At 40.3% G+C, this 15,683-nt stretch overlaps 1 protein-coding gene across 1 annotated transcript in view; it reads left to right on the forward strand.

Moving 5' to 3' along the window:
* Positions 1-1,007: 1,007 nt before the first annotated feature.
* PRKAR1B (protein kinase cAMP-dependent type I regulatory subunit beta) overlaps positions 1,008-15,683 on the forward strand; it is a 105,118-nt gene continuing 90,442 nt past the window's right edge. The window contains exons 1-2 of the mRNA XM_087728649.1: positions 1,008-1,251; positions 4,681-4,900. Of these exons, the coding sequence (XP_087584775.1) occupies positions 4,709-4,900 (192 nt within the window). The 5' untranslated portion in view covers positions 1,008-1,251; positions 4,681-4,708. The remainder of the gene's footprint in view (positions 1,252-4,680; positions 4,901-15,683) is intronic.

The raw sequence follows: 15,683 nt of genomic DNA on the forward strand, positions 1-15,683 counted from the left end.
TCATTTGTTCTCTTACATACAGATTGTAGATATACATTCACATAATTATTCTTTTTCTTTGCCATTCTTATATTATTATTATCCCATTTGGAAGGTTATAAGGTATAGTTTAGAATGCTTTGTTTACCATCCTTCGCACCTGCTAAGACACCACCTTGTTTTCTCTTTCTTTCCCTTCCTTCTCTACTTCCTTCCTTCCTAGTCTCCATCCCCTTCTTCTTTCCCTTATCTCTTCCCTACTCCTATTTTATTCATTTCTATCCTATTCCTTATTCTATTCTATTCCTTATTCTATTCTCTATTCTATTCTCTATTCTATTCTCTATTCTATTCTCTATTCTATTCTCTATTCTATTCTCTATTCTATTCTCTATTCTATTCTCTATTCTATTCTTTATTCTATTCTCTATTCTATTCTCTATTCTATTCTCTATTCCAGTGTTTTTCAACCTTTTTTGTGCAAAGGCACACTTTTTTCATGAAAAAAATCACGAGGCACACCACCATTAGAAAATGTTAAAAAAAATTAACTCTGTGCCTATATTGACTATATATAAAGTAATTTTCCCACGGCACACCTTACACTATGTCACGGCACACTAGTGTGCCGCGGCACAGTGGTTGAAAAACACTGCTCTATTCTATTTTATTCATTTCTATCCTATTCCTTATTCTATTCTATTCTCTCCTATCCTATTCCATATTCTATTCTATTCCTTATTCTATTCTATTCTATTCTATTCTCTGCTCTTCTATTTCCACCTTCTCAAAGGATGCGATTTTCTCCCAGTTGGGAATCCCCCCACTGGGATCTCATCCAAGGGAGCTTAGAGCTGGTTCCTTTCCAGCTGGAGTTTATTTTTTTCCCTGCAGGAAAAAAAAAGAAAAGAAAAGAGGCTGAGCTTGCTATGACGGGGGTAACTTGCTGCGCAAGGAATGGATGTTGGAGTCAAGAGATTTTTTTTTAACGCTTTATGTGCAAAAGAAGTGGGGGGGGAGGGAAAGACATATTCAGAGGGGGAGTTGAGGGGAAAAATAGACAGTGAGATCATCTAAGGACGGGGGTGACTGCCTGGCTCCATTGTCTTTTACCTGGGGATTTTTTTCACCACCACCCCTAAGAAGATACCCAGAACATTGTGGGGAGAGGGGAAATATACCCCCCACCTCAAGCGACCTAGCAGCTAAAAGAGATTTCTACTGCGAATAACGGGGGAGCTGGAAGAAGCTGGTCGCTGAGCCAAACATCAGGTATTTATATACTCCCTGTCCATCCAAGCCTGCCCCCCCCCCACACCAACCCTCTCCTTTGTGTATATTTGCATGCTCTTTGTCTCTCTCTCTCTTCTTCTCTCTCCATCCTCATTCCCTCTTTCTCCCAGCAACAATAGCTGAGATTTAATTCTGCACAAAAAGAGCTATTGCGGATGGAGGCAAAAGACCAAAGGTTTACGGGGTGGGGGTGGGGTGGGGTTCCCTTTCCATGCAGTTAACCAGGGAGAGAAGCAAGCTTGCTGGAGGAGTGGGGGTGGGGGCCATTTTCTTACCCCACCGTTTCAAAATAACATCATAAGAATCCGGCTGGACCATCCCAGGATGCTTTTCTAAGAAAAAAGGTGCTTACTTTTTGTTCGTTTATTTTAAAACACTCCCCCCCCCCCCGACACACACACACACATACAAAGAAAAGGAAGGAGTGAATCGAAAATCTTATTTCCGATTCTGCCTTCGAAGGTTCGGTGGAAGGCATACGCTATTATTCTCTGACTGAGGAAGATGTATTTGGTGGCTTTTAAGAGCCCTGACCACCTTCCAAAAAGAGAGCTTCTTTGAGATAGGGGTCCCTGTGAGAGCCAAAAGCCTTTGCAATCTTGGACTCCAAATCCATGAATGAATGATGTTGGAATAGAATGGAATGGAATGGAATAGAATAATGGAATAAGAATAAAAGAGAGAATATAGAAGAGAATAGAAGAAAATATAAAATAGAATAGAATTGGAATAGAATATAGAATAGAATAGAATATAGAATTGGAATAGAATATAGAATAGAATAGAAAATAGAATGGAATAGAATAGAATAATGGAATAAGAAGAGAAGAGAGACTATAGAAGAGAATAGAAGAAAATATAAAATAGAATAGAATTGGAATAGAATATAGAATAGAATAGAATATAGAATTGGAATAGAATATAGAATAGAATGGAATGGAATAGAATGGAATAATGGAATAAGAAGAGAAGAGAGAATATAGAAATAGAAGAGAATAGAGAATAGAAGAGAATAGAAGAAAATATAAAATAGAATAGAATTGGAATAGAATATAGAATTGGAATAGAATATAGAATAGAATGGAATGGAATAGAATAGAATAGAATAATGGAATAAGAAGAGAAGAGAGAATAGAAGAGAAGAGAATATAGAAGAGAGAATAGAAGAGAATAGAAGAAAATATAAAATAGAATAGAATTGGAATAGAATATAGAATTGGAATAGAATATAGAATAGAATGGAATGGAATAGAATAGAATAATGGAATAAGAAGAGAATAGAGAATAGAAGAGAATAGAAGAAAATATAAAATAGAATAGAATTGGAATAGAATATAGAATTGGAATAGAATATAGAATAGAATGGAATGGAATAGAATAGAATAATGGAATAAGAAGAGAAGAGAGAATAGAAGAGAATAGAATATAGAAGAGAGAATAGAAGAGAATAGAAGAAAATATAAAATAGAATAGAATTGGAATAGAATATAGAATTGGAATACAATATAGAATAGAATAGAAAATAGAATAGAATGGAATAGAATAGAATAATGGAATAAGAAGAGAGAATATAGAAGAGAGAATAGAATAGAATAAAAGAAAATATAAAATAGAATAGAATTGGAATAGAATATAGAATTGGAATAGAATATAGAATAGAATGGAATGGAATAGAATAGAATAATGGAATAAGAAGAGAAGAGATAATATAGAAGAGAGAATAAAAGAGAATGTAGAAGAGATAGAAGAGAATAGAAAAAAATATAAAATAGAATAGAATTGGAATAGAAAATAGAATAGAAAATAGAATAGAATAGAAAATAGAATAGAATAGAATTCTTTATTGGCCAAGTGTGATTGGACACACAAGGAATTTGTCTTTGGTGCATAAACTCTCAGTGTACATAAAGAAAAATAAAATACATTCATCAAGAACCATAAGATGCAACTTAGTGATAGTCATAGGTTACTAATAAGCTATCAAATCATATTAGGAAACAAATTAAAACAATATAACGGAAAGATACAAGCAACATGGTTATAGTCATAAGTGGGGAGAGATAGACACTAGGAAGAAAGAGAAGAAGAATAGTAATACAGGCTTAGTAAATTATTGACAGTGTTGAGGGAATTATTTGTTTAGCAGAGTGATGGCATTCGGGTCTAGTTGTTCTGGTGTGCAGTGCCCTATAGCATCGCTTTGAGGGCAGAACTTGAAACCATTTATGTCCAGGATGTAGGGGTCTGTAGATGTGTAGGATGGGAGGGGTCTGTTGATATGTAGATGTAGTAAGGAGATACGAGGACCTCTGCTTTCCCTTTCTTGCAAATTCCAGAGGATATCATAAAACCTTTCTGTTGCGGTTGAACCTGCCATCCAAAACATCGCAAAAAAATAATAATAGAAAGCACTGATAAGAAACTCATGTGAGAAAATCAGCTCGCTGGCTCCAGTGAGGGAGATGAGGAAGCTTTCTTCCCATGAGTTATGAAATAACCATGTTTGCTAGAACAAGGCTGCCCACCAACTGATACAGAAGGATGCTCATCAGTGGTTAAGGATGTGATGGCCATGCAGCCCGTTTGAACCCCAGGGGTAGATTTTGCGGCCTCGGAAGGTGAAAAACAAAAACACAACGTCTACGAGCCCGTGTATTCTTCTATTCCCCACTTGTTAAATCTGCAAAATCTGCCTCGCGGGAAGGATGGATGCCCGCAAAGCTTTGCGGTTTGGGGTTCCCAGGCTGCAGGAATGAGAGAAGCTTGGAGAAAACGTGGGTTTTTTAAAAAAATAAATCTCGAATAAAGAGATTTGGGGGTTTTTTAAAAGTTTTTTTATTTTTATTTCTCATACATACATTCACAAATATACAATCTCATCACTATTATTAATAATGTGCGTTATCTTTTAACATTTATAACAATCTTTCCTCCCCCCCCCAAGTTACAATTACAACCGAGATTGCTTTTCTACCATCCTATGCACCCATCTTATTTTGCAACAACCCCACTTCTTCTTCCTTCCTTCCCTCCCATCTTCTCTCCTTCTCTCCTTTCTTCTGCCCTCCTCTCCTTTCCCTTCTTTACTTCCCCTTCCTCTCGCCCACTCTTCCCCTCTTCTTCTCTTTCCCACCTTCTCCCCTACTCTTACATCCCCTCCATTTCTCCCTCTCCTTTCCCCTTTCTCGAATAAAGGGATTTGTAAACGGTGGAGCATTGGCTGGTGCTCAGCGCTTCAGAGAATACCACGCATGATGCGCTCCAGACATTTTCAAAGAGCTGGGAACGGGTGGGGGGGGGGAAAGTTGGCTTTTCCTGTCGGAGGAGACGTCCTCCTTCTCCAGGAAGCATTTGAAGATGGATGTCATCCCTCCTCTCACATCCCACCTCCTCCTCCTTCTCACCCAGGGCTGTCATCCGTTGGCCCCTCACCAAGATGGCGGCTGCTGCTTCCTCCTCCTCCTCCTGCAACGGAGCAGAAGACGAGGAGAGCTTGAAAGGATGCGAGCTGTATGTTCAAAAGCACAACATCCAACAGGCCCTGAAAGAGTGCATCGTGAATCTCTGCATCGCTAAACCCGACCGTCCGATGAAGTTCTTGCGGGAACATTTTGAGAAGCTGGAAAAGGTAAGCGGGGTTCTCAAACAAGGGGGGAGCTGGGATGCTTGGATTTATTTATTTTTTGTGAACAAAGGGGGGGAAAAAAGAAGAGACGGCTTTCTGATCTTTAGAAGCTGCTTCCTAGAGAGTTAGAGCATCATTCAAGTATGGGAGCTGGTTTTTTTTTTTTTAAGGTTGGTGGCGGGACCTTGGCCCATGATAGCGAAGCTATGGCACATGTGTCCAAAGTGGTGTCGCCTGGCATGCGCAGCCTTGCCTGTTTATCTTCCGGGTTTCCGGTGTCACACGTATGCGCGACGATCTGCTGTCCTTCGTGTGCGCGGCAGTGCCGAAAACTGGGTGTGCGTGCAGGTCCGTTTTTTCCCAGAGCACGATCCGTGCGAATGCACAGCCGTGCTGAAAACCGGCCTGCACATGCCCATCGCCAGCTGATTATCCGGCGCGCATGCGCACTAGAACCCAGAGTTCAGCTTTTTCCAGAGCGCGGCCCCAATGAGTGCATGTGCGAGCAACATTTCCACGTGACCCTTTTCGCCATCACTGACCTAGGCCAACCCTAACTGGAGATACCAAGATTTGAATTAGGGGCCTTTTGTGAGCAGGTTGAAATTGTTCTACAAAGACCTTACGCTTTTTTTAAAGCAGGGTCTCTCTCTCTCTCCGTTATCACCTCTATGGTTGGCACTGATTCGCAGCAGCTGTCCTGTATTTCAAATAGGAGCCTTTCTAACTCTCATGTCAATGATTGAACTTAGGGTTGTAGGAGATGACCAGGCTGAGCTCGAGGGATGAGTCAAATACGTCATAAGTCACGAATCCAGTCCACCTTGAATGCCTTTCTTATCTCCCGCTCATTTCCCTTGACTGTTAGTTGCCCAGATTCTTTCCCAAAGCTTCAGTTTTCAATAAATCTTTACACGCGTTTGAACTGCCTGAATCTCCTGATTTCCCCGGCGTATGACAATGAAATGCAAAATATGTGTTAATATGTACGTATTAACATACTGATACAGTTAGTCCTCGACTTGCAACGGTTCATTTAGTGATTGTTCAAAGTTACAACGGCACTGAAAAAAGTGACTTATGACCGTTTTTTCACACTTACAAATGTTGCAGCATTCCCCCACAGTCATGTGATTTACATTCGGATGCTTGACAACTGACTCACATTCATGACGGTTGCAATGTCCCGGAGTCATGTGACTCCCCTTTTGCGACCTTCTGACAAGCCAAGCCAATGGGGAAACCAGATTCACTTAAACCAGTGTTTCTCAACTTTGGCGACTTTTAAGTCCTGTGGACTTCAACTCCCAGAATCCCCCAGCCAGCACTGTCTGGGGTATTCTGGGAGTTGAAGTCCACAGGACCTAAAGTCGCCAAGGTTGAGAAACACTGGTTTAAACCATCAGGTTACTACTTTTAAGAACTGTGGCGATTCACTTAGCAAGGAAAGTCATAAAATGGGGCAATACTCGCTTCACAAATGTCTCATTTAGCAACAGAGAGATATTTTGGGCTCAACTGTGGCCATAAGTTGAAGACTACTTGTATAATGCTAAGGTGTGTAGTTTCCAAAGGATGACCTAATTAATTTACGAGCCTCGAGACAAAGTTCAAAAGAAATCCATTCATTTATTAGGATCAACGTTTTGGCATGTTCTTCTGTGGAGCCGAAACTGATTTCCGCTTAATTGCGTTTGAACTGTTCACCCCTGTATCCCCTCCCTTCTGTCTGTGTCATAAATCACATCCACCAACAAGGTGCTACGGCAGGCTAGGAACATGCGCATTTCACACACCAGCTGTAGGAATATGAGACCTGACTCTGGCCAGAGGTATGCATGGAATTCTCCTCCCTTTCCTCCCTTTTTTCTATCTCAACTTGATAGTAGTCATGGAAACGCTTTACAAGGGTTCCTTTGACGGGGGATATTCTAGTTTCTGGATGGGGCCCTGTGTTTTGTTGCTTGGTTTGTGCGTTACGCATTGCTTAATTTTAACCTGAACTTAATTTGTCAAGTTCTAACTTCGTTTGAGCTCAACACTGGTTACGTTGCAAGCAAGTCACAGGTTCGTGTTTGTCTCTTCTTTCTATCGGAAAATGCTTACCTGATTGGTAACGTGTCTTTTACTTTATTGTAAGTTGTTGTCTTCTATGCTGTTCCGCACTTAGTTTTTAGTAAGAATAACCATATTAATAATCAGTGTGTTTGTGTGAATAATTTCTTTATTTTTCTTTAAAAAAAAAAACACAAATATGTCATCATTTGTCAATCATTAAAACATTGAAGTACAATTTTTTTTTGTGTGTATACCCCTCCCTCCCTCCACCCCCCCACCTCCCCTCCTCCTTCCCCCCCCCCGACTTCCCAGAACCCGTACACGGTATAGAATTTTAACTAACACAGTCTAAAATCTATTGAGAAAAAAGAAATAAAGAAATTAATAACATTCTAGATTGACCTTAGCTTCTTCTTACTGAACTAACTTTAAACAATTTAAATCATTTCTGATCTTAAGCATAGGCTAACTGGAATTTCTTAGTCCCGTATTTATTTTGTATATAGTCAATCCATTTTTTCCAGTCTCGTTTATATCTCTCATTTGAATGATCTTTGAGATATGCCGATATTTTAGCCATTTCAGCTAAGTTTGTTACTTTCAATGTCCATTCTTGAATTGTAGGCAAGTCTTCCTTCTTCCAATATTGCGCCACCAACAGTCTTGCTGCAGTTATCAGGTGCAGAGTCAAATTGGTCTCTACCACTGTAAAGTCAGTACATATACCTAGTAAAAATAACTGAGGACTAAACTTTATCCTTCTTTTAAAAACATTTTGCATGACCCACCATATTTTTATCCAAAATGCTTTAACCTTTTGGCAGGTCCACCATATATGATAATATGTAGCATCGAGAGAACCACATCTCCAACATTTAGGCTGTACATTCGGATACATAGAAGCCAACTTTTTAGGATCTAAATGCCATCTATAGAACATCTTGTAAAAATTTTCTCTCAGATTTTGAGCTTGTGTAAATTTCACATTTCTTACCCAGATTCTTTCCCATGTATCCAACATTATTGGTTCCTCAATATTTTGAGCCCATTTTATCATACAATCTTTAACTAATTCTGTTTCCGAATCCATCTGTATTAATACATTATATATCCTCTTTATATGCATTAAGCTTTGATCTCTTATTTGTTTAAACAGATTATCCTCAACTTGAATAAAACCAATTTTTTGATCTATTTTCCACCTAGCCTGTAATTGCCCATACTGGAACCATGTTTGAATTACCTTCTCCTCTTTTAATACCTCTAAAGATTTTAATTGTAATACCCCCCTTTCCGAGGTAAGAAGCTGTCTGTAAGTAAATCTGTCCTGTTTTTGTGCTGTATTCATATTTTCAATTGCATGTCTAGGAATTGCCCACATGGGTATCTTGTCATTTAATTTATATTGGTATTTCTTCCAAACCCGCAATAAAGCATTTCTTAAAATATGACTTTTAAAGTTCTTATCCAATTTTTTGTTGAATAACAGGTAAGCGTGCCAACCAAATACCAGATCGTGTCCCTCAATGTTCAATATTCTATCATTGGTTAAATGAATCCAATCACTAATTACAGATAATACCACTGCATCATAATATAGTTTTAAATTAGGTAGTTTCAGTCCTCCTCTCTCACGTACATCTTGCATTATTTTCATCTTTACCCTCGGCTTCTTTCCTGCCCACACAAATTTGTTGATACCCTTCTGCCATTCTAAAAGGTTCGCATCTTTTTTAAGTATAGGTAACATTTGGAAAAGAAATAAAAATTTTGGTAAAATGTTCATTTTCACTGCCGCTATCCTGCCCAGCAAAGATAAGTGCAATTTCTCCCATTTTTTCATCTCTGTCTGTATGCTATGCCAAAGTGGTTCATAATTATGCTTATATAACTTCCCATTTGAAGTTAAAATGTTAACTCCAAGATATTTGACTTTTTTAACTACCTCACATCCTAGCATCACTCCTAATTCTTCCTTTTGTTTAATATTCATATTTATAGCTAATGTTTTGGTTTTTCCTAAGTTTATTTTAAAGCCAGACACTTGACCATATTGATTAATCGTATTCATTAAAACCCTACTGGATTCCTGCGGTTGTTCCAATATTATGACCAAATCATCCGCAAAAGCGCGGACTCTATATTCTTGCTGCCTAATCTTGATCCCTTTTAAACCATCCAAGCCCCGTATTTTATTCAACAATACTTCCAAAGTTATAATAAACAATAATGGGGACAAAGGACAACCCTGTCTTGTACCTTTTCCAATTTGAATAGAGTCTGTTAAACTTCCATTGACTATGATTTGTGCTGTTTGCTGTTGGTATATTGCTTTAATTGACTGTAAAAAATTATCTCCTATCTGCATTTTTTGCAATATCTTCAACAGAAATTGCCAGTTAACTCGATCAAAGGCCTTCTCAGCATCCAAAAATATAAACGCAGCAGGGATCTGGTTGTTCTTTCCCAAATATTCTAATGCATTAATAATTAATCTGACATTACTTTTCATCTGTCTCCCTTGTATAAAACCTGTTTGGTCCGTATGTATCAATTGTTGAATGACCAACATTAACCTATTTGCTAATATTTTAGTAAAAATTTTATAATCTACATTCAGTAATGAAATGGGTCTATAATTTTTGGGTTGAGTAGTATCTTGATCTTCTTTGGGTATCAAAGATATAAACGCTGTCTTCCAAGATGGAGGGACTTTACCTTCCGTTTGAATCATATTAAATAATTCTCTAAGAGGTTCTACCATTTCTAACTGTAAGTTTTTATAGTAAACCGCTGTCAAGCCATCTGTACCTGGTGCTTTCCCTGGCTTTAATTGCTTAATTACCTGCAGGATTTCCCCCGAGGTTATTGGTTGATTCAATTTTTGCCTGTGTTCTTCTCTAACTGAAGGTATTTTCTCCTTGTCTAAATATTTGTCTATGTCTAAACCATTAATTTTATCCCCTTTATACAGTTCTGTAAAAAATTCCCAGAAAGCCTTTTGAATCTCTTCCTGTTGGAACACCTCCTTCCCTCTGTAAATCATTTTAGATATATTTCGAGTTTTCCTTTTTTTCCTAATCTGATAAGCTAACCATCTGCCAGGTTTGTTTGCATTACAAAAAGTATTGTGTTTTGCATATAATAAATTAGTAGCTACCTGGTCAGAGATCAACATGTCAAATTGAGATTTTAATATGTTAATAGTTTCCTTAACCTTTGTATCGTCTGGTTTCCTTGTTAACTCCAGCTCTTTTCTCTTAATTTCCTCTTCCAGTTCTGTTCGTTTTAACCCTTGCTTATTTCTATGTGTTTTATTTATATTCATCAAAACTCCTCTCATATACGCTTTGCTTGCATCCCATACAAATTCCATAGATGTACCCTTATTCATATTCAAAACAAAATATTCAGATAGTAATTTTTTACAATCATTAATATAGTTTTCATATCTAAATAAATTTTCATTCAGTCTCCAAAACCTTCTTGCCTGCACTACCCTTCCCAACTCCATCCAAACTGGGTTATGGTCCGAAAGGACTCTAGCTGCAATCTTTGTTTTCTTGACCCTAGAAAGCAAATCATTAGTAGTTAGAATAAAATCAATCCTTGAAAGGGATTGATGCCTGTCCGAGAAGAAAGTGAAGTCATATTCCTCTGCATTTCTTTCTCGCCAGATATCTCTCAATTCAAAATCATCCATAATGTCAAAGAAGGATTTGGGTAACTTTGCTCGCATCTTGGTATTTAGGCGGGAAATCTTCTTATCTCTCTTAGTGTCTATCACTCCATTCCAGTCACCCAATAGTATACAGGAACTATAGTCCCACTGTACTAATTTAGCATGAAGATTTCTATAGAATCTATCTTGCTGTTGATTGGGTGCATAAATTCCCAAAAGTAATGTCTTTTTCCCTTCTAAGATCAAGTCTAAAGCAATATATCTTCCGAAGGGATCTGCTTCTATTAATTCAGCTTTCATATCTTTTCTTAAGTATACAACTATACCATTCTTCTTTTCCATAGCAGAAGCTGCAAAATGTTGACCAAGTTTTGAGTTGATCAGATATTTTTGATCAGTTGACTTGATATGAGTTTCTTGCAAACAAATTACATCGTTCTTAAACTGTTTAAGATAATGAAATATTTTCTTCCTCTTCTGTGGAGAGTTCAGTCCGTTGACATTCCATGTTAAAATCTTAGTTGTCATCTTTGGTTGGTTGAAGCATTTTTAGAGCTTCCTGCACGGCCTGTTTAACCTTAGGTTTAGCTCCTCCCACTGCTTCCAGATTTGTTGTTGTAGTTCCTTGATCGATGGCCGATAATTGTTGATACTGTTGCTTCTTAGCTTGTTTCTCCATACGTCTAGTAGTCATGCGGCTAGGTCTTGGTTCCATAGCACCTTGCACTTCTAGAGAAGAGAGATGCTCCATCTTGTCTGGTGGTTGTGTAGTTTGCTGTCTATCCTGTCCTTCTTGTGGTCTTTCTCTAGGTCCATATGGTGCAGGGTGTCCAGCCTTCAATATATTATAATAAAAATCTCGGGCTTTCCATACAGAGTTGAGGCGGTACCTTTGCTTATCAAATGTAAATATGATGCCGAATGGTGCATCCCATCTATACTGTATCTGACGGTTTCTGAGTTCTTCGACCAAAAAAGCGTAGTCTCTTCTGGCTCTTAACATTTGAGGTGGTATCTCTTTCAAAACAGCCAGGTCTTGACCGCCAATTTGAAGCTTAGTGTTATAAGACGCTTGCAGTACCATATTTCTGAACTCTCTTGTAGTAAAATATATAACGATGTCTCGAGGAAGCTGCTTCTGCTTTGCCAGCCAGGAGTTAACGCGGTAAGCTTTGTCAATTTGCCAGCCTTGGTTGGTCCCTGGTCTTCCCATCAGGCGGTCAAAAGCTTCCGATAGGATCTGTTTCAGGTTCTCCTGTTTCTCCTCACGCAGCCCCCTTACTCTTAATGCAAGCTCCATTTGTCGGTACTGTATCATAATAATTTCTTTTTCAGCATTTTCCACTTTTTGTTCCACCACCTCTGTTTTCAATGTCAAGTTAGCATTGGCATCATTAAGAACCTCTAGAGTATCTTCCACTCCAGAAATATGTTCTGTTAATACAGTTACAAGACTCAGCATGTCGTCTCTAATTTTATCAACCTTAGCCTCAAATTTCTCATACAACTCCTGTTTAAGTCCTTTTATTTCACTTTTAATTTCACTTTTAATTTCTTCTTTCATTTCTTTTATTTCCTCTTTTCTCTCCTCTCTATTATCTCTAAATTTATCTTCCATTTTAATTGTCTGTGCATTAAGAGCCTCGTTTAGATTACTCAGAAAAAATTCTTTCGTTAATACATCCCCAGCAGGGGGCGTAGGAAGCGGAGGCTGCAGCTTTGTGCCAGGCACTGAGGGTGTACCCCTGGAAGTAGAGGGTGAAGACTTCAAGTTAATATTTGGTTTTGAGGCCATTTCAAAATTTGTCTGCCTGCAGTTAATAAAGCTGTATCGCCTAAATATGCAGCTTTAAGTAAAGAGGCTTTTATTTTGAAGTTTTAGGCTTGGCAAAACTTTCAGTGAGTAAACATTGTAACAAGACCGTTCAACAGATTCATCACCATTTAACTTCCAAATAACAAAGTTAATGAAGGAGTAAAATTCTTCTATTGTGAAACCAAAACATTTGATAAGCTATCTCTTTTGTTTTGAATTCTTTTGAAGTCTTTTGAGGATTAGCAAAAAGTGTTCGTTATTACCGGAGAAACCAGCCTGCTCGGCGCCATTTTAAAAGCCTCTGAGTAAATAATTTTTCGGAGGAGAAAAAGAGAAGAAACTAAAATGTTGATAAGCAATTATTGTCCTCGCAGTAAACGGATTCAGCTCGTGATAAGATTAAATCAAACAAAACTTAGAGCAGAGTGGGAGAGACCTACTTTGTCCTGCACAAGGCAGTTTGAAATTCCCAGCACGGACAGCCGTTCTGCCTTGGGCTCGCCCCCCTTTCCTTGCAAGCACAAAAGCTGCAAAAATCGAAGAGCATTTGCCAGCAAAACAGTTTCTTCTTTCCCTCTTGCCTGAAGGATAAGAAAACCTGATAAGACGTCAGATGGAAGATCCTCTAAACAGGTACGTAGCCAGGAATTCGGAGGCAGCTGATTTTTTGCTGCCTTCACCAGTAGGCTCCTCCCAGGAAGTCCAATAATCAGTGTGTTGATGCAATGGACTAGTATGGCTTAAGATGACAGCCAGATTGGCTATGGCCCACCAGCGGTCAGTGGAGCTGGCAGCAGAGTCGGACAGTGAGGAGGTTGGGGAGGAACATGGGCCAGTCCTGGAGTCTGGGGGAAGGCTCTGATGAGGGCTCAGCGTTAGAGACAGAGAGGGCAATTTTGCAGTTCTCAGCTGCCTTCGGAGCTAGACGGCAGTGAGGCAGAGGAACAGCTGGAGCCTGTTCCCAGTGTGCGCATGCGCAGAGCTGCCAGAAGAAAAGAACAGCTAAGAAATCAGGGTCGACTTGGGAATAAAGCCACAGGTGGACGGTGAATGGCCCCTCCCATAGGATATAAAAGAGGAGCGAAAGGGGAGAGGGCTTTTTGCAGGAAACAATTTGTTCGTTTGGTCGTTAGATTCATTTCAGGAGTGTGAAGATCTGTCCGTGAATCTCAGAGACTCTGTGCCCACGTTTTTTTGCTGCGTTTTCAAAAGGCAACTGGATTTTGTTTTTCCTTGGGAGACGTTTTTCCAAGGGGAGAAAAGGGGAGGGGGCTTTTGCAGGTACAATTCGTTCGTTCGTTTCAGGAGTGTGAAGATCTGTCCGTGAATCCCAGAGACTCTGTGCCCAAGTCTTTCCTTGCACAGCACCTCATTTGGGGAAATATTGACACGGCAGCTTTCCAAGATAGATAAGGTCTGTAGTCCTAAATATTCCTTTGAAAGACTGTTTGCCAGGCCTTTGCTGAAGGTGAACGACAGGAATTCACATTCGTTTTAAGAAAAGGGGTTTTGTCGGGACAAGGAATGCTTTGTGCTTTTTTGGGGAAGCCTCGCTCAGAACAAGATTTCACCAATCGGTTAAAACATCATCCGAGTAGCCATAGGATGTACGGTAATTGCTGAAGGGGTTGGAGTAGGACCCTGAGTAGGCAGCCCCCTCTACATGGGGCTGCCCTTGAAGAGCATTCGGCGACTTCAGCTAGTCCAGAATGCAGCCGCGCGAGCGATTGTGGGTGCACCTCGTTTCACCCACGTAACACCTATCCTCCGCGAGCTGCACTGGCTGCCTGTTGATCTCTGGGTGCGATTCAAGGGTGCTACTTATCACCTATAAAGCCCTTCATGGTACTGGACCTGGGTACTTGAGAGACCGCCTACTGCCAATTACCTCCACTAGACCGATACGATCGCATAGATTAGGCCTCCTCCGAATTCCATCATCCAGCCAGTGCAAACTGGCAACTACCCGGAGGAGAGCCTTCTCGGTGGCTGCTCCAACCCTCTGGAACGAACTCCCCGTGGAGATCCGGACCCTCACCACCCTCCAGTCCTTCCGCGCCGCCCTAAAGATCTGGCTGTCCCAGCTGGCCAAGGTGGCGCAGTGGTTAAATGCAGCACTGCAGGCTACTGCTAGATCAGCAGGTCAGCGGTTCAAATCTCACCGGCTCAGGGTTGACTCAGCCTTCCATCCTTCCGAGGTGGGTAAAATGAGGACCCAGATTGTTGGGGGCAATATGCTGACTCTCTGTAAACCGCTTAGAGAGGCCTGAAGGCCTATGAAGCGGTATATAAGTCTACTGCTATTGCTATTGCTATTGCTATTAAAGACTCTAACCCCACTCGAATTGTGTGACTGTTGTGTTTCTTTTAATATGTTGTATTGTCCTTATGTTGGAAATTGTTTGTTCCTCCCCCCCCCCCTTTTTTGAACTGTGAGTCGCCCTGAGTCCCCCCAGGGAAAAGGGCGGCATACAAATAAAGGGAAAATGAAAATGAAAATGAAAATGAAATGAAATGAAATGAAGTTTCAATGGAGGAACATTTTCAGAGCCGGGGGTGGGGGGGTGACTTAGCACCGTTTGAAATGTGGGAGGCATATTACCTGAACAATGTAAACCAATGCCCCCCCCCCAAAACGTTTGGCCAACAGGGACTGACTCCGTGGAGAGAGGTTTTTCCACGAACCGGAGGGGGAGCGGTTTCGAATTCTGCCTGCACCCCACGGAGGGGGTTCTGCTTGTTCCCGTGGCCCCGTTTGTGGCATGCAACAACTGGTAAACCACAGAGGAACTACGCCTATGGAGATTCTCAGCTGTCTCAAGTCAGGGATATACCCAAGGTGCTTTCTTTCAAAAGGCAACTTGTTTCGCTAGAAGATGTTTTGATTCTCGGTCAAGAAACTTCCTCAGTTCTGACTGGATGGCGGAGAACGGTAGGATTTTATATTCCTTGCCGTCCTCTGGTCGTTGGTGCTCTCTCTGAGAGTCATTGAGGCCATGTAGAAGGTTAGCTGTGCCCTCCAGATGATGGCAAGGAATATAAAATCCTTCCATTCTCCCCCCCCCCCCCACTTCAGTCAGAACCGAGGAAGCTTCTTGGATGAGAAGCAAAATGTCTTCAAGCAAAACCAGTCCACCTGCCGTTTGAAAGAAAGCACCTTCGGTATAACAGAGGAAGCAGTGCCAAAAATATACCCCGAGCTGTTAGATATCACTCGAAAAAGAAAAAGA

The sequence above is a fragment of the Thamnophis sirtalis genome, unplaced genomic scaffold, assembly GCF_051295495.1.
Source record: "Thamnophis sirtalis isolate CommonGarterSnake01/CBP01778 unplaced genomic scaffold, rThaSir2_p1.2 scaffold_14, whole genome shotgun sequence".
NCBI classification, from domain to species: Eukaryota; Metazoa; Chordata; class Lepidosauria; order Squamata; family Natricidae; genus Thamnophis; species Thamnophis sirtalis.